The sequence below is a fragment of the Sander lucioperca genome, chromosome 4 (genome assembly GCF_008315115.2).
Source record: "Sander lucioperca isolate FBNREF2018 chromosome 4, SLUC_FBN_1.2, whole genome shotgun sequence".
Taxonomy (NCBI): domain Eukaryota; kingdom Metazoa; phylum Chordata; class Actinopteri; order Perciformes; family Percidae; genus Sander; species Sander lucioperca.
Window position 1 is genome coordinate 41,622,887 of NC_050176.1, and position 18,022 is coordinate 41,640,908.

An 18,022-nucleotide genomic window follows, 5' to 3' on the forward strand; every position below is an offset into this window, starting at 1 on the left:
TTTTTTTGAAATTGGTCCAGTATTGACCAAGACTGCTGCTTCAATGTAACCACTTGAGGTATTTGCAAACTGTGAGTCAGCGTCCACTAAAAGTTCTGTTTTTGCCGCTGATAGACTCAGATTATTATTCTAAGTGTCTGACAACATTATGGAAAGGATCCTTTGAGTTGAGTAGGACCCCTGAGTTAATATTGGTAATGCACAGTTTATCTTTAGTGTTAGGAAGCTATGACGGCATTACTATTTTTCATAGGGGTGGGAAAAATAATTGATTCTTAGATGCATTGCGATTCTCCTATATTTTAAATGTGTTGATTTTTATTTAAAAGTTACTGTCTCCAGATAAGTAAAAATCAGAAAATAGAGTGACTGAAAGAGGATAGGATAATGGACAACAACTTAGAGTTTAGGCAAGAGGGCAGAAAAAAACACACAAAAATGGCCAAAAGGAAAAAATAATTTAATTTTGTATATATACACATGATCTAATAAGACATACATAAATTAATTAGGCAAAACACATCTAGGCTGTTCATCTACTTTATCACATTACATCTGACCACCTCATGTTTTATGTTCTAAGAAGCCAATGATCCACCTTTAAACATGACTGGGCCTCTGACGTGGAAGATTACTGGGACAGAAGGTGACTTTCACAAGCATGTTGAAGGCTTAAGCATGACTACAAAATAAAAACCTCAGTAGACAAAACATTTCATTAAAACTTGTGTGACAAATATGTCAAAATCTGAGCTTTGTTTGGGAAGTGATTAACAAACTCTGAGTAGCAAACTCAGATTAATATATATATATTTTTTTAAAGCACACAAGGAAAAAAAAAAAGTGTTGCATCGAGATGCATCGATAATCAGTTTAAAATCGAATCGTTGGCCTCTGAATCGGAATTGAATTGAATTGTGAGGTGCCAAGAGATTCCCACCCCTGTTTCAGGTTTTCAAGGTTTTTATTTGTCACTCAACATTATGCAGTGAAATGCTTTGTTTGCTCCTCAAGTACTGCTGCTTGTATATACATACATAAAAGTATATACAACAAAGATAATATGGGGAGAAGAGATTAGATATTCATGCTGAATCGTAATGATTACCTCCAGGGTTCAAAATTAACACCATCCACCTGCCAAATGCTGGTAAAATATACAAGTGGCTGGTAGATTTGCTTCACTCACCAGTCAAAAAAACAATTGTAATCTATTGAGTGGCTGGTAAAATTTGAACATTCGCTAGCCATTTGGCTGGTGGCTGAAAAAGTTAATTTTGAACCCTGATTACCTCCAAAATCAGCCGATACCTCGACTCCTTAGAAAAGGCAACCGGACCTGAAACAAAAGCAAAATGTTTAGGGGGGAAATTTTGGTTTTGTTTTTAACCTGAATCCTATTTTCCCAGGCATTGATGTCCAAACTGACGTGAACAAACATCTTTGAAACTGGTCCAGTATTGAGCGATGAACTGTGTAACCGGCAGCCGTGAACCGGACTGTAATGTAACCCTACAGGAATAATAATCAGCATCAGTTAGCGTGCACTAAAAGTTCTGTTTTTGCCGCTGACAGACTCAGATTATTATTCTAAGTGTCTGACAACATTATGGAAAGGATCCCTACAGAGATAGACCTTTTAGTTAAAGAGTAAGATCCTTTTAGTTTAACATGAAACAGCCCAGAAATCCCCATCACCAAACCCACCAGACTCCATGTAAATAATCAGTACTTTTAGCGTGTATAGAGCCAGCATATTTCCACCAGACTCCATGTTATAATCAGGACTTTTAGCGTGTATAGAGCCAGCATATTTCCACATGTAAATGGGTGAATAAAGGGTTTATTTCAACCAAACCAGAGTGGTGATTATTGGAACAGTGGGAATTGTAGTAATAAGATTACTAAAGAAAGATACTTACTTACTTTACTTTAGGTATACCAGGGGCGGATTGGCCATCTGGCAACTCTGGCAAACGCCAGAGGGGCCGGACCATTATTTTTTATGTGGGCCAGTCAGTTTTTTTTTCTTTTTAATGTACAAATAAATTGTCTTTAGAGGCCGACAGCGCATAGGACGTGTTTTTATCGCTTGCACAATTTCACTATGGTTGTAATAATTATAATAATAATAATAATAATAATTATAATTATTACAACCTGGTCCCGAGATGGGCCGACCGACCCATCCAGAAGTTACTCAAATTGGGACATTCAGTCAAAATCAAACACGTCTCTTCCGGTGATCATGCTGCTCTGGGGGACCAGCTGCGTAGCGAGAAGCCGCTGCTGACGGGCGCAGAGCTTCGCCAGAGCTCCGACTGCTGTCTGTCTGCGCGGCCGTCTGACGGCATCAGTATTAAATTGACAGTTTCATTTCCGGTTAAAAACGTCTCGTTGTCACGTTAAATAATAATTTAGTGTTTTGGTACAGTTGGTTTTAAAACCTGATGCGAAGTGTAGGCCTATAGGAGTACACATGACAACCCTGAACAAGCAGCGTCGTTCTGCTCCGTCTTTCTGCTGTGCCCCATTCACGTAGTGTCATGTTTTACACTATGAAGGTTAAACTCTGAAATTAATCCACAGTTCATATGCATGCATGAACTGTGGTGGTCCATTACACTGTAGTCTCAACATCACTGATCAGTTCTGATCAATAGAATATAGAAAACATTACACTTAACAACGTTTTGTATCCATAATATGATTGTGTTATTGTACAATTTAGCAGTAAAAGCAGTAGCCTATGTAAGTCAATCCTTTTTTTTTTTTTTCCAATTTTTCAACTTGGGAGCAAAACGTGCTCCTTGGAGGAAAAAGGTTACTATAAAGCCCTGTTCATGCTAATTTAACAACTGGACTTTGTTATATCCGGCCCATGTCCCAGATGTGAAAGCCCCCTTACTGGACTACTGAATATAATAATCTTCCATTATATTTTGTATTATAAATTGTTAGCTGCCACCAGAATTTTGTGATTTCCTTGCAATAAATATAGACATTTTTACCATAAATTGGTGCCTAAAAATGTATCAGCATTGGACCCCCCCCCCCCGCTTTATGTGTTCCCCCAAAGGCCAATTCTGAGCAATGAAAAACCCTGAAGTATAATCACAGACAGCCATAAAAACATATTAAAATTGCAGAGTTAGAGAGTTAAAACGGATGAAAGATGGAGAACCAGACGGACAATATGTACAGTATCAACAGAGAGAAACATGGACAATCGAACAGACAGTGACAACAAAAAGACAACATACTGTAGAGAATGACAGTAACAGCATATAGACAGACAGTATGTGTAAATTTGTTATAAACGTGTGCTCTTTAAAAAGTAGCCTAGTAAGCATTGTTTGTAAGTTACTTAAATTAAATGTTTTAAATTAAAGGTACTGCTTATATTATTTCACTATTTGTACACAAATGTAATTAGTGAATGCACGTGTCCGTGGGCTGGTGTGGCTACAGTGCCAGGGCTGAATTCTTGTCCCAGTCTGCCCCTGAGGCATACTATGGTATGTTGACACAGTTCAGGCCATCACAGTAATTAAAAACATTTGCACAAAAACAACAATGGTCTGCAATAAAGCCAACATGTGTAAAGTGAGGAGTAAAATGTTGATTAATGTTAACATGTATGCAAAATAAAAACTCTTTGGAGCTCAGCATTTCTAAATGTATCTGCTCTTACAATGTTTAAACTAAACACTCCAAGCTACGAGATACTGTTACAGCTTTTAAAGATTTTATACAGATTTTAGTTTTTATGTTATTCTTATTTCCGTACTCTCCATTCATTCTGAAGAACACAGCAGTTCAATAATGCCATTTTTTATATTTCCAGATAACTTTCTTTAAGATTTCTTTATCTTTTCTGTAGTTTGAGGGTTAGGACATCGCTTTGCTTTTCCTACTACTAATGCTACTGTTTCAGCGTGTTCCTAGCGCAGTTTCCTTGTGTCTTTTTAATATAACATTTTTTTGGACTGTAAAATGGGGGGGTCCAACACTGCCTTAACGAAAAAAGAAAAAATGCAGGGGGACATGTTCCTCTGTGTCCCTCCCCCCTCCAGTATATTACGCTCTTACGTTACACAGAGAGCTGGTAGCTGGTGCTCAGATACCCTCTGACTTCTGATTGAGGAGTTTTGAGCATCGAGTCCTTAAAGAGAGAAGAGTCACGTGGAATTTAAGGTCACTTTCACACCTGTAGTTCAGATCATTTGATCCGGATAGAAGGAGGAAAATGATCCATTGTTGTCTTTTAGATCGGATCCGGTTCATGTTCTAATGAATCCCTTAGACACCCTCAGTGTCTGCAGTTTGTATCTTTTGTTCTCCTGTATATCAGACAGCAGCTTCAGACCTGATTCTCCTGGATCACTGAAGTCCAGCGTCAGTTCTCTGAGGTGTGAAGGGTTCGACTTCAGAGCCGAGGCCAGAGACTTACAGCACCTCTCTGTGCAGAATGACAACCTGAGAGAGAAACACATTGGTTTAATACCACAGTAATACAAACACTGTCAGGTGTTAAAATCAATACCTAGTCTTTATTATCTCTCCACTGGTGGATTCATTTTATTGGGTCTTCAAATGTCCATACATAAGTCAGAAATCTGGGTGTAACAGACAAACTAATTCTGTCATCATCAGCAGCTTTTTCCTCATCAGGTTGAAGGCTAAAATAAAACCTTTTTCTCTCTTTTGGAGATCTGGAGACCGTGGAGATGATTTATAACATGAGGTCTTGACTTGGCCTGCAGCTGGTTTAACATGTAACAGTGAGACTCCTTACTGGTACCAAGAACAGCCAACGACGGGACCATTAACCCTGTCGACTATAAATACAGCTTTAGTGGGCTCGTCTGGAACGTAACCGCCTATAAAACAGTGAATTGTATATTTTAAACTTCCGTTTGAGTACAGATTAAACAAACCAGTTGATAGTGGATTTTGTTCCATTTGGACAGAGCCAGCTAGCAGTTTCCAGCCTTTATGCTAAGCTAAGTGACTATAGCATTATATTTAGCGTACAGACATGAGAGTGGTATCAGTCTGAACAGCAACACGGTGGCTCAGTGGCTAGCAGTTCTGCCTCACAGCAAGAAGGTTCTGGGTTCAAATCCAGGTAATGCCTTTCTGTGTGGAGTTTGCATGTTCTCCCTGGGTTTCCATCTGGGTTTCCTCCGGGTTGTCGTCCTACAGTTGAAAAATAGCCGACTGGCTAACACTGGCGCATTTAAAGAAATGTTGATTAATGTGCATTGTCCTAATCAAATAAACTTACAAACACCTGACTCTCAGAGAGAAAAAAAAGCATATTCCACAAAATGTCAAACTGTTCCTTTAAACAACCATAATACTCTGACTTATTGGATGCTGCTTGAGTTGTATTGAACAGTAAATATTTTACTTAACTGTACTGTGCTAGGATGAAGGACCAGATTGAAACATGTTTGCAGTCTGAGTCTGACTAACACTAAAATTATCTGAAATTAAAAGCTAGATAAATGATATTATTAACAGAACAGGTGTCCAGGGAAGAAAGAATTACAGAAAACTGTCTGACAAGTCTCACCTCAGTATCTCTAGTCTACACTGGGGTTTCCTCAGCCAATCAGAGAGCAGCTCCACCCCCTGGTCCTTCAGGTAGTTGTAGCTCAGGTCGAGTTCTCTGAGATCAGAGGAGTCGCTGAGGGCAAAGGTCAAAGACCGGCAGCTGTCTGCTGTTAACCTGCAGCGCAGAGTTTGTTTTGTGTTCTAACTTATTGTGAAGAGACTAAATATAAAATATAATAATATAATAAATGTTGTATAACTATAATGTAGCTGTGAGCAGATTTAGTTTTTCTTAATGTATTTGTTAACATCTATAACTCCTCCTGAGGAGACCAAGGGGAGGCTGCTGTATGAACAGATCATTAATAACAACACAGTAAAACAGCTGTAATCATATAAAAGATGTTTCTTAGAAGTTATAATAACAACAAAAACCTTGAAATACCAAGACATTACTAAGCATTTTTCACTCTATCTGCAAGTCGTGCATCTCAAATTAACAAGTGCAACCATGGCAGGAAGCAGGAATATCTCCTAACTGTCTTTGAGCAGTATATCACATGACATAAAAACATTTAAAAAAAGGAAAAAAATAAGTTAAATTTCTTTGTTAAGTTATTTCACAAAAATATAAAAACTGTTGAATCAGGTAAAACACATTTTTATGCAATCAGTCGCTGATTGGATGCATTTTTGTCACATGGCTATGTGTCACACAGTAAAGAAATCTGGGTGTAAGTTCTGACTCAGTGTTTCAATTCAACAGACAAATTAATTCTGTCAGCAGCAGCAGCTTTTTCCTCATCAGGTCGAAGACTAAAATAAAACCTTTTTCTCTCTTTTGGAGATCTGGAGACCGTCAGATGATTTTATTACTCCACGTCTTGACTGCTGTAACCAGCTCGCCTACAGCTACATCCAGATTTCGGCGTCGTAGCTACAGTGACTAAGTCTGTAAGCTGTGAAGTTACGCCGTAGCTGCTGAGATATGTGTCTACATGTTGGGCTACGGCGTTGACAGAGATACCACATGGGGAAAGCAACTGTGATTGGCTGCTTGTGTTTATGATGCTGTGGAGTTTATTGAGAGTGAAGACAACATTGAAGAAGTTAAAGAATCTTCTTCTCCTTTACAGGAACAAACATCAACAAAGTGATGACACAGCAGACATTCGTCCCTTTGTAAAAATGAATGTATGTGAACACAGTGCAGTGTTTCCCACAGGTTGAGAATGTACTTGTGGTGGTGAGGGGGTGCAGGATGTGACGGCGCGGTGTGTGATAGCTGAGTTCAATAATTAACTAGTCAAATGAAAGTGAAAACAATAACTACATAACTTTATCAGATAATTTAGAAAAAAATAACTATTCACATATTAAACAAATTAGACTAAAAGATGATACAGATGAAAATATTGTGACACTTTGCTGCATCTGACACAATTTCAGGGTAGTTTTTAAGACTGCACGATATGACGAAAATATGCGATATGCCCTAATGTTGAATATCACGATAATGATATAACTTGTTATAAATAAACATATTAAAATATACTCAGTTATGCCTTTCTACTTCTTTTCGTATTCTGCTAAAATACAACAAATTACTTGTTGAAGTTAAAACAAATGACAGGAAAGTGGAGCCATGATGTGCTTTGTCAATTAAATCAGTTTTTTTTTTTTCAAATGTTAATGGTTCAGCAGATAAAATACCCCTAATAGACTATAAGCTTACTATGATCCATAGTTACGTTATTATAAATCTCAACACTGTTCCCTCCTAACTCCTGTTAAATCATATAAGACTACGCTATCTAAAGTTAATTGTGATCATTTTGTTTGTTAAATCATTGTTCATTTTTTTTAAGTGTATTAATCTGTGATTTGGGGATCCTAAACATGCTGTTCTGTACTATACATATCCCGTTGCACTCATTAAGATCTCATCTGAGCAGATTTCTGTCATTCAAACAACTCTGATTTGTAGTTTAAAAATTGTACAGCCAATTTAATGAAATCTCTGGTTTTATTCTGGCTCAAGTCCATAAATACAGTTAATGGATACAGGCACGGAGAACTGACGGCTCAGTTGGCAACGATTAGCTCTAGTCAGCTCCGTTATAAAGATATGGAGCGGAGGAGACTGCCGTGGAGAGGGGTAACAACTAGACTCTGATAAATGATGTTCGGGGCGCTTTCACAGCGGTGTGGCCGCAGTGTTTCTACTTTTTTCAGTAGCCTACAGTTAACCCACAGCAAGACCACCAGCAGCATGCTACTACTACCGTAACGATAGCTTCTGAGCCTGAAGTGCAACGTTCACGTTGACGCCGTCATGAGTCAACACAAGGCGCATGAGTCAACACAAGGCGCAAGACTTCACGAGGGGGAGGGGCTGGGAGCAGCTGGTCTGGGTGTGCTGTAAAATACACCGTTGTTGGGAAAAACAATTTAATTCAGATTTGATCTACCTGGGCGGTGCGCCAAAGTAGAACCTATGTATGGGAAACACTGAGGTGATTACCGTCGTCTCCTGTTGAGTAACGAGACAATAATGTTAGAAGTTACTGGATGTAACTCCAGTTCTATGAATCTGTGTGTGTAGAGAATGTAAACACAGTCACTGTGGGGAATATCAAGCATCACACGGCCTGATCAGGAACAACAGATACTCCAAAATAGAAATAGATAGGTGATCAACGGGGGAAATTCTGACTAACACTGAAATGGTCTGAAATTAAAAGCTAGATAAATTATATTATTCTCAGAACAGGTGTCCAGTGAAGAAAGAATTACAGAAAAGAAGAAGTCTCACCTCAGTATCTCCAGTCTACAGTGGGGTTTCCTCAGCCAATCAGAAAGCAGCTCCAACCCCTGGTCCTCCAGGTTGTTGAGGCTCAGGTTGAGTTCTCTGAGATCAGAGGAGTCGCTGAGGGCAAAGGTCAAAGACCGGCAGCTGGATGCTGTTAACCTGCAGCGTCTCAGGCTGGAAGGAGACATTTAAACAGTTTTCAGATCAGAGTTTGTTTGGAAGAGAATGAATATAAAATAATTAATAATAAAATATAATACATTTTGTATAACTATAATGTATCTGTGAACAGATTTAGTGTTTCTTAATGTGTTAACATCTATAACTCCTCCTGTGGAGACCAAGGGGAGGCTGCTGTATGAACACATCATTAATAACAACACAGTAAAACAGCTGTAATCATATAAAACATGTTTCATAGAAGTTATAATAACAACAAACACGTTACATTAATAATCACTTAAAATGTCCTTATATGTGCTCACAACTACATTATAGTGTGTTATACACCATTTATTTAATAATAATGTAAATAGACTTTTAGTGTGAAAATGGCCTCAAATACCGGAAAACTGTGTGAACACCTGAATGTGTGACAACATTTTATCACTTTAATTCAAAGTGTGATTACAACCACAATACTCACTCCAGTGTCTCCAGTCGACAAAGTGTCTCTGCCAAGAACTATATACTATATACATATTATTATGATTTTGACTCATCGTGAATTGTTTTTTTCTGAACTGGTCTTTAGTCTGTCATGTTGCATGTAGGGGGCAGTTTAATTTAGTTCTATGTTGCTTCATGAAGCTTTGAGGTGTTAAAACTAATTAGAAAATATTAATAATTAGACCTGACTCACACATGTTGAACATCAGAATCGGGACATTTTCAGGAGTGCGGTCAACAGGAGAGTTTTAGCCAGCTAGACACTAATTTAGATGGTAAATATCCCCAGAGTCAGATAATATTATGTATATTTTCATCTCTGTGTTCCAGTTTAGTTTAGGTGCAGAATGTGTTTAGCTTAGCTTAGCACAAAGAATAGTAGCAGCCCCATTAAAAGTGAAGTATTCCACCTTTCAACATGTTGAATCTTGTTAGCTACATGTAACTGTGCTAACAGTTTCCCCCTGCTTCTAGTCTTTGTGCTAAGCTAGGAGCTATCTCTGGACAAAGTTAAAACTGATATCCACCTGAAACATCCGACTCTGAGAAAAACAGAGAATGATTAAAGATGGTATATGTACATTATCACCATATGATATAAGATATCTGAAGGGAATATTTCATCTATGTTCACTGTAACATGAAAGAAAAGTAAACTACTCCCAGTTTAAGGTTCCCAAAGTCGACATTACTTATATTATGAATCATCACAAACATACTGTGCATCTGGGTGTTCTTACCGGAGTCTCTGAAGTTTGCAGTTGGGACTTTTTAGACCGTGAGAGAGAAGCTCCACTCCAGAGTCCAGCAGATCGTTTCCACTCAGGTCTAACTCCTCCAGACCAGAAGACTTTGAGCTGAGAACTGATGAAATGTTCTCACAACATCTGTAGGTGAGGTTACAGTTACTTAACCTAAAGTTAAAAACAAAATGACTGTTACCATTTTGCAAACACTTCCCTCTGTTCTCTACACTTAAACACAACCAGAGAGCGGCAGAGCTGTTGGGTTTCTCGAGGTTGAATACTTACGAAGCTTTCTTTGATGCTTTGAGCACTGGCAGCAGCCTCTCCAGAACTTCATCTGATCCTTTGTATTTCTTCAGGTCAAAGAAATCCAGACTTTCATTGGAAACGAGCAGCTGAAAGGCCAGAGCTGACCAATGTTCAGGTAAGAGTTTACCAAAATTTCCTGAGCTCTGGTACTTTTGGACTTGCTTTACCAGAGACTGGTCACCCAACTCATTTAAACAGTGGAACAGGTTGATGCTCTTGTCGCTGTTGGACAGTTTCTTGATCTTCTTGTGAATGAACTTGATTGTCTCCTGGTTGCTCTGTGGACGTCTTCCTTTGAATCCAACTCGTTTTTGAAGAAGCTCCTGATTTTTATCCTGTGACAGACCGAGCAGGAAGCGCAGGAACAAGTCCCATTGTCCATTATTGCTGAACAAAGCCATATCCACTGCGTTCTGGTGGAGGAGGAAGATGGGACGTTCTCCTTTCTCTGATGGCACTTTCACACTTGTCTGGCTAGGAAGCAGATTTTCTCCACTATCTAAGAAAGTCTCTAACACATACAGAGCTGCCAGAAACTCCTGAACACTTAAATGAATGAAGGAGTAAATCTCTTGTTTGTGAAGACCAGATTCTTTTCTTATGATCTGTGTACAAACTCCTGAATTAACTGCAGCTTGTTTCAGATCAATTCCACAACTTTTAAACTCGTTTTCATAGAAGAGTATGTTGCCCTTCTGAAGCTGTTCAAATGCCAGCTTTCCCAATTTCATGATCACACCTTTGTCTGTTTCACCTTCCTGATATTTCTTCAGCTTTGTCTGGGTGATCAGGAAGTGTGTGTACATTTCAGTCACAGTCTTGGGCAACTCCGCTTCTTCTGCTTCTGTTAGGAGACTCTGGAGAGCTGTGGCTGAAATCCAACAGAAGACTGGGATGTGGCACATGATGTACAGACTTCTTTGCGTCTTTGACTGAAGATGATCGGAGATCTTCTGAGCCATTTCCTTGTCACTAACTTTCTTCTGAAAGTACTGATCCTTCTGCTTATCATTAAAGCCTCGTACCTCGGTCACCCTGTGGAAGATCTCCGGAGGAATCTTAGCGGCTGCAGCTGGTCTACTTGTGATCCAGACTGAGGCTTTGTGCAGCAGTTTCCCTGAGATTAAGTTGGTCAGCAGGACGTCTAATGTTGTGGTCTTTGTAACATCGCGGCACATCTCATTGTTGTTGAAGTCCAGAGGTAATTGGCTTTCGTCCAGGCCGTCAAAGATGAACAAAACACTTGATTCACTGTAATCTGACTTTTCCAAATCCTTTACTTCATCAAAATAGTGACCTATTAACTTCATAAGACTCCAATCCTTATCTTTTATTAAATTCAAATCTCTGAATGTGAATGGAAATATGAAATCAGTAGTTTGATTGGCTTCTCCTGTTGCCCAGTCGTGAGTGAACTTCTGCACAGCGACAGATTTTCCAATGCCAGCGATTCCCTTCGTCAGAACTCTCTGAGGAGGGTTTTCTTCATTTGATAAAGGTTGAAGAATGTCATTGACTTGGATTTTCTCATCCTCACTCGAACTCCATTTGCATTCCAAGTTAACCACTTCATGTTCACTATTAACCTCCCCACTGCCTCCTCGTCTGATGTAAAGCTCCGTATAGATCTTGTGTAAAGGAGTTGATGATCCATCTTCCTTTGTTCCTCGTGACAGATCCTTTGTTGTATTTTCAAGGAACGATTTTAACTTATCTCGGCACCTTTGAATGTTTGCTGAAAGATGAATGAAATCATAGTTACATTATTTTCACGTACTCTTCCACGTTAGCAAATACAGCATGTATGTCCAAATGTGCCTTGGTATTTTCTAGGGGTGGAACGGTACATGTATTCGTTTTGAACCGAAAAGGTACGGGCGTCATGGTTCAGTGCATGAAATGACATGGAGAATACACGTTATATTATTAAAAATAAATAAAACTTGTGTGCAAATTAATTAATGTAATGTGTTACTAATGTTAGATACTTTTAGGGAACCTAATCTGTAGCCCCACCTTAGCTCTTTAGCTCTGATTAGCACCCGGCTATGTAGCCGAGCTCCGCCTATGTATGCAGTTTTTTGTCAGGTCGACTCAACGGTCCAGTGAGTGAGTCAGAGATAGCAGCACTAAGGACGAGTATGGTGAGTGGTGGCGACCCACAAGAGATAGAGGACCCGCTGGCCTCTTTAAGGTTTCCCAGTCAGTTACAGTAGTACAGGCGAGAGAGTGGTGGATAAGACGAGGACTGTGTCGGTGTTGTACAGCAGTTGTTGGGTATGTGAGTGGAAATACATCTAACATGCTAATGCATATCTGATGCCATCACCCAGATGTGCCAATCACTGGAACGAGACAAAAAATAACCTGTCCAACTTCTCCTCCCTACAGTGCTTAACCAGCCTTTAGATACACATACAAATTGGGCCAAAAAAATCACTGAAGCAATCAACTTGTCATCTTCAATGCGCCAGTATTCACTCGTAGAGGAACCTGGCTTCAAGTATTTGCTGTACGTACTCAAACCTCGTTACAACATGCCATCCGGTCCACATATGGATCAAACTGTAGTCTCTTCCATATACAACCAAACATGGATGTTGATGGAGCATGAGTTGTCAGCTGCACCCTCCATTTCACTAGCGACTGATGGTTGGACTTCTTGTGCTACAGAAAGCTATCTCACGGTGACTGCTCATTTTATTGACTCTGAGTGGGAAATGAAAGCTACAGTTCTACAGACGCGGCACCTGTATGAGCAGAACACAAGCACTCACCTAGCTAAGAAGCTACAGGAGGTCTTGGCAGAGTGGAAACTAGAGAGGTAAATGAGAGATGCTGTATTTTCAGTTTTATAGCTGATTGTCTTATTTTGTTTAGAAGTTACAGATGGAGTCTGGAGATGATGTGGGGTACTTATTGTTTACTGTTTACATCTTACTTTACACACTTCAGGCTGTTGCAGCTAGCTCAGGGGAGAGACTGTATGGCACTAGGTGGTACAGCCTGAGACATAAACAATAAAACAAATTTCCTTCTGCATTTTTGTTTTGCTTTTACCTCCATTGTACCAAACTCGTACCGAACCGTGATGTCTAAACCGAAGTATGAACCAAACCATGACTTCTTTGTACCGTTCCACCCCTAGTATTTTCATATCCATGTCCAGATTTACTTGGACAGATATCAGGTCCATATTAGTACCCCTAAATAACTGTCATTCATTTTAGATCATTACACCAACAAGATGCTCAGATGCTGGAAGGCTAACAAGATTTATGTTAGCAAACAAAACATAATGTGAAGTATAAGATGGACAGACAACAGAGAAGAAAAACATTTTAGCTTCAACAATGTAATCTCCATAAAATCTTATAATAATTCAGTCTAGTTATGTTTTAATTGCAGAAGTAAGATTATGTTTTTTGTTGTCATTTGATTGTGAAAAATCTGTTAACAAACACAATACCTTTGTTTTTGGGAGAAGCAGCTTTCGTCTCGTCTGTCCTGTCAGGAGACGAGGCTGAAACACAAACATGTTACATTTTAATCCGGTACATATTTAAACATGAATATGGGTTTTATTTGATTTGATAAATCTGGGGGAAACATTACCGCGTGTGATGACTTGGACCGTTAGATTCCCTCCAACGTTAACACCGCTAAACTGAGGTGCGTTGACGACACTTCCTTCCTGGGCGGTGACTGATGGGCTTCCTGCTCCAGTTTCAGCTGATTGAGAATAGACAAAATAATCAGGAACCACAACTCATCAACTCATGAACTGCTATAAAATGTTCAGAGATTCTGGTTTGTTGGAGCTGATTTGCAACCAGACTGTGGCACCCCGCCATAGTCTAATTTGTCCCGCCAGTTTCATAATGAACGAAAATATTTTACCCTCATTGTGTGCGTCTCTCAGTCCAGTCAGTAATGCCACCCGAATAAACACCAAATAAGAAGTCTCCACCCCCGCCCGCTGTACGCGACGCGATCACGCCACGCTCACACTCACACATGCTGAAAAGTTCACGGCTCCAACCGAGACAAGATTATACCATGTCCGAAACTCACTGGCAACATCTTTGTGGTAAGTAAAGTAATGTTAACTAACGTCACAGCATCCACTGCAGTTATCCACTAATGTTAGTCAAGACACAATTTTATCAATGTAGCGTTACTGCAGAAGTTACCGTTGATAATGTTAATCTTAGGGCTGGACGAATAATTGAAAATGTATCGACATCAAAATTCTGAAGCTGTTAGAAGTATTTTTCCCATGATGATAATTTATTTCTGTTGATAGACCTACTTTCTCCTTTAAAACATTCTACCGCGTGTGCAGGTTCCGAAATTAACACTCGCCCGACACGCACAAACATTGGCACACACACTAGACACCACAACACTTGTTTTTAATGATAAACAGCGTTTAACTCTAATTAATCAGTAGTAAGTGGCGATTTCTGGCAGCCAGCCTTCCAAAAAGAACAATGAAATTAAATGTTAACCGATCATTAACCGTTGACCGAGAAGCAGGAAACGGAGTCTCAGTTCACCCGTCCGGGAGGCTCTGACACACTTTCCGCACTCTGTGTCCGCGGACAGCTGTAGGCTTGTACCAGTGTTGATGCTTTGTGCATTGTCGGACACACGCAGCCACTTTCCTGAAACCGCTTCCAGGACACAAGTCCACAGTGGCCGAAATGTTTGGTAATATTTAAAAAGGGTTCCAAGTTAAAAATCAAAATGAGAAGCAGAGCTGTCAGCTGAAGGATAAGGTGGTGAGGGAGGCTGACAGTTTTCTGCGTCTGATCTCTACTCAGATGTTTACAAGTTGCTTTTAGGTGTGAGGGAGGACAAACAATCTAAAATGGGTACCACGTATATTCCCTCTCTCTGTCTGCCAACATTTCCTGTCCCCTCCTCAACTGTATGTCATCTTTCTCTTAGGATGGCAAAGTCATGACCCGCCCTACTCTGCCTGTGATTGGCTCGTACTTGTTACTATCATAGTTTGGGTTGCTTGGATTTAGATACAAGGAGTGAGATTGAATAGAGTTAGGAGAAGAATATCAAGGTAAACCAATCAGAGGCAGAGTAAGGCAGTCATGCTTTTGCCATCCTGAGAAAGAAAACATTACCAACTGTATTCTGTCAATAAAAGACTAAAAGGCCCAAAATAATCTCTAAGTGTTTCTTTCCTTTCAGACCTTTTTGTTTCCTCACTGCTGAAGCTCCAGAAAGTCATCTGAAGTGTGAGCCATAACATGGCCACTGTATGACAGCTGTATTGAGTAAAATTGAAGTGTGTATGTTTCATCAGAGGCTGGTGTGTATCCAGCCTGTGAGTCATCATCTTACCAAGCTGTGATGTTTCTGGATCCACAGGCCGGCTAAACCATTTTCCCATTCTGCATTTCTTCACCCAGCTGCTCTCACTGAAGAAGAATAAACATCACACAGGTAAGGAGCTGAAGTCAGAAAGTGATTTTATATCATAAAGCATCCATACAGTTCTCCTTTGCACCCAGTTATTATTAATAATGAGAAGACAAAGAGCAAGTTAGTCGTTAGACTCATTCGAGACAAGCTTGTAAAGTGGACGTTAGCAGGTGGCAGCAGTAGGTGATGACAAAAAGCTGCGGACAAGTCGGACAGTTTCCAGCCATTTCAAGAAGCCTTCAGTCTGAACAGGAAGTCACGGAAACACTCACATCCTGTTACATCTGGTTCCGATGTATTTAAATATTACCAGACCCATATATCAGCTTGTACGCAGTCTTCAGTTGTTTTCATTATGACAGAGTAGCCTCTATAAATGCCCTACATGCAATCTGTTGCTGTAGATCTGTAGTCTGAAAGTCTTTAGTCTCTCTGACTAATAAACATCAGCCACACAACATGTGTTCTGTTAACAGAAAGAAGCTTCAAATCAGACAATATCAATCTAAATATCTCCAGTTCAACAACAATAAAACGTTTTTTATAAAACGTCATATTGTTAAGTCAATTCTGAACCAATCAGCTGTTAGATCAGCTGAGAGCCAGGCGTTTCCCATCATGCCCTGGGTCTTGCAGTCGGTGTAGAGCAACTGCAGCGCCTGGCTCTAAAAACTGCGGCCGCCTCGATCTCGTGAGGATATCGTTGCCAACGTGTCCATGATGTCAGACACGTGACACAAATCTAACCGGCATGCAGTGAGCAGCGATTCTGCACAGGCCTGGCTCATCTTCAACAAACGTAATATTAACTTCACAGTTCATGTAAAAGGAGCAGAAACTAAAGATGAACCTTGTGAGTTGCTTCCTCTTTTAATTAGACAACAGGAAGTGATTCTGCTTTGTGTTAAAAACACACACATACCAACAATCATGATCACAATGACACCTCTCTTATTAATTATTAATAATATTCCACTTCTGCTGCCTACTGATGTTTTGCCTTTAACTTTATCACGTAATGTGATAACCCTGAAATCAGAAGATCTTGAAAATAAACCTCTGCAGTATATATCATCTAGCAAATAAGTTGGTTAGCATGCGTTCCATAATACTGTTACTATAGCAACAATTATTTTATTAATTTACTGCGTTTTCTTGAAGTGGCGTCTTTCTTTTTGTTTAAGTGAAAAAGCAAAAGTAGTTTGAGGGACATGTTTCAGTCCTAAGTAACCTTCCTCCAAGAAGATATTCTAACTTGTCTGTAGACAGACTTGAGAAACTGTGAACTGTCCTTTTTTGTGCAAGTTATAGAATTACAAAGTGAAAAAGCCCAAAGTCTACCCCAAAGGAACTTACCATGCCCTCATACTCTGCTTCTGACTGGCTAGTAGTCCTTACCTAGGTACTGTCAGGACACACCCTTATACTCTGCTTCTGACTGGCTAGTAGTCCTTACCTAGGTACTGTCAGGACACACCCTTATACTCTGCTTCTGACTGGCTAGTAGTCCTTACCTAGGTACTGTCAGGACACGCCCTTATACTCTGCTTCTGACTGGCTAGAAGTCCTTACCCTGGTACTGTGCATGTGCGACTCCCAACAAAGATGGAACAGAAGTGAGATGCCTCACTATGTAGCTAAAACAGAGAGCTCAACACACAGGGTGAAAAGAAGAGCTGCAGCAATGTGCAGTACAACAAAATATGGTGTTTTTTCAAAATTAAACCATGTAAACCTATTCTGGTACAACCTCTAAATACAATTATGAACCTGAAAATGAGCATAATATGAGGTCTTTAATGAACGAGGCTTCTCAGTGATCTTCAGCAACCTTTCTCTGCTGTTGTTGATGTTGACATTAGATTATTTTGTAAACACTTTGAATTTTAATGTGTGCTATCTTTGTCTGAAAACCTAGAACACATATGCACATACATTAAGACAGCCCGACTAAAAGCTGTTTCCTGTTTTACATTCCTTCACCCAGCTTCTCTCACTGTAGACGTAAAGAATAAACATTGCACAGGTAATGTTACAAGGAGCTGAAATAAAAGTGATTTTATATCATAAAGCTTCTTTCTATTCAGTTCTCCTGTGAGCCCAGTTATTAAAGAGAGTAAAGAAGAGCAGATTAATCAATATTACCTTTACAGTTCACGTAAAAGGAGCAGAAAACAAAGTCAAACCTTGTGAGTTGCTTCCTGTGTTAAGATCAACTGTCACCCAGCCTGTCTTTGTGAGAAAAATAGGAAGGGATTCTGCTTCATGTTAACACCCACACACTATCCCACCAGTGTGGACAAACCTGCATCTCTTTTCTTTACAAAACTAAACACTGTCACAAATCAAAAGTGTTGCAGTGCGTGTTAAATCTATATAATTCATAGGAGTTATGTTATGTTTGTTTATAGTTTTTTCACCTATTGCGTAATGTATGACATCACGGGGGTTGGTTGGTTCCTATTTTCAAATGGACAAT

At 39.6% G+C, this 18,022-nt stretch overlaps 1 protein-coding gene and 1 long non-coding RNA gene across 3 annotated transcripts in view; both read right to left on the reverse strand.

Annotated features, from left to right (window-relative positions):
• Positions 1-3,683: 3,683 nt before the first annotated feature.
• The window catches only part of LOC116048209 (NACHT, LRR and PYD domains-containing protein 3-like), a 126,186-nt gene continuing 111,847 nt past the window's right edge, over positions 3,684-18,022 (reverse strand). The window contains exons 2-6 of one of the 2 annotated variants that reach the window (XM_036000559.1): positions 10,075-11,833; positions 9,784-9,957; positions 8,534-8,548; positions 5,582-5,737; positions 3,684-4,479 (exon numbers count right to left, since the gene is read on the reverse strand). In XM_036000559.1, the coding sequence (XP_035856452.1) occupies positions 4,284-4,479; positions 5,582-5,737; positions 8,534-8,548; positions 9,784-9,957; positions 10,075-11,833 (2,300 nt within the window). In that variant the 3' untranslated portion in view covers positions 3,684-4,283. Of the gene's footprint in view, positions 4,480-5,581; positions 5,738-8,377; positions 8,549-9,783; positions 9,958-10,074; positions 11,834-18,022 lie in introns of both variants that reach the window. The other variant, XM_036000558.1, reaches the window with a different exon arrangement.
• The window catches only part of LOC116050979, an 80,532-nt gene continuing 77,976 nt past the window's right edge, over positions 15,467-18,022 (reverse strand). The window contains exon 3 of the long non-coding RNA XR_004897111.1: positions 15,467-15,539. This is a non-coding gene — a long non-coding RNA (uncharacterized LOC116050979). The remainder of the gene's footprint in view (positions 15,540-18,022) is intronic.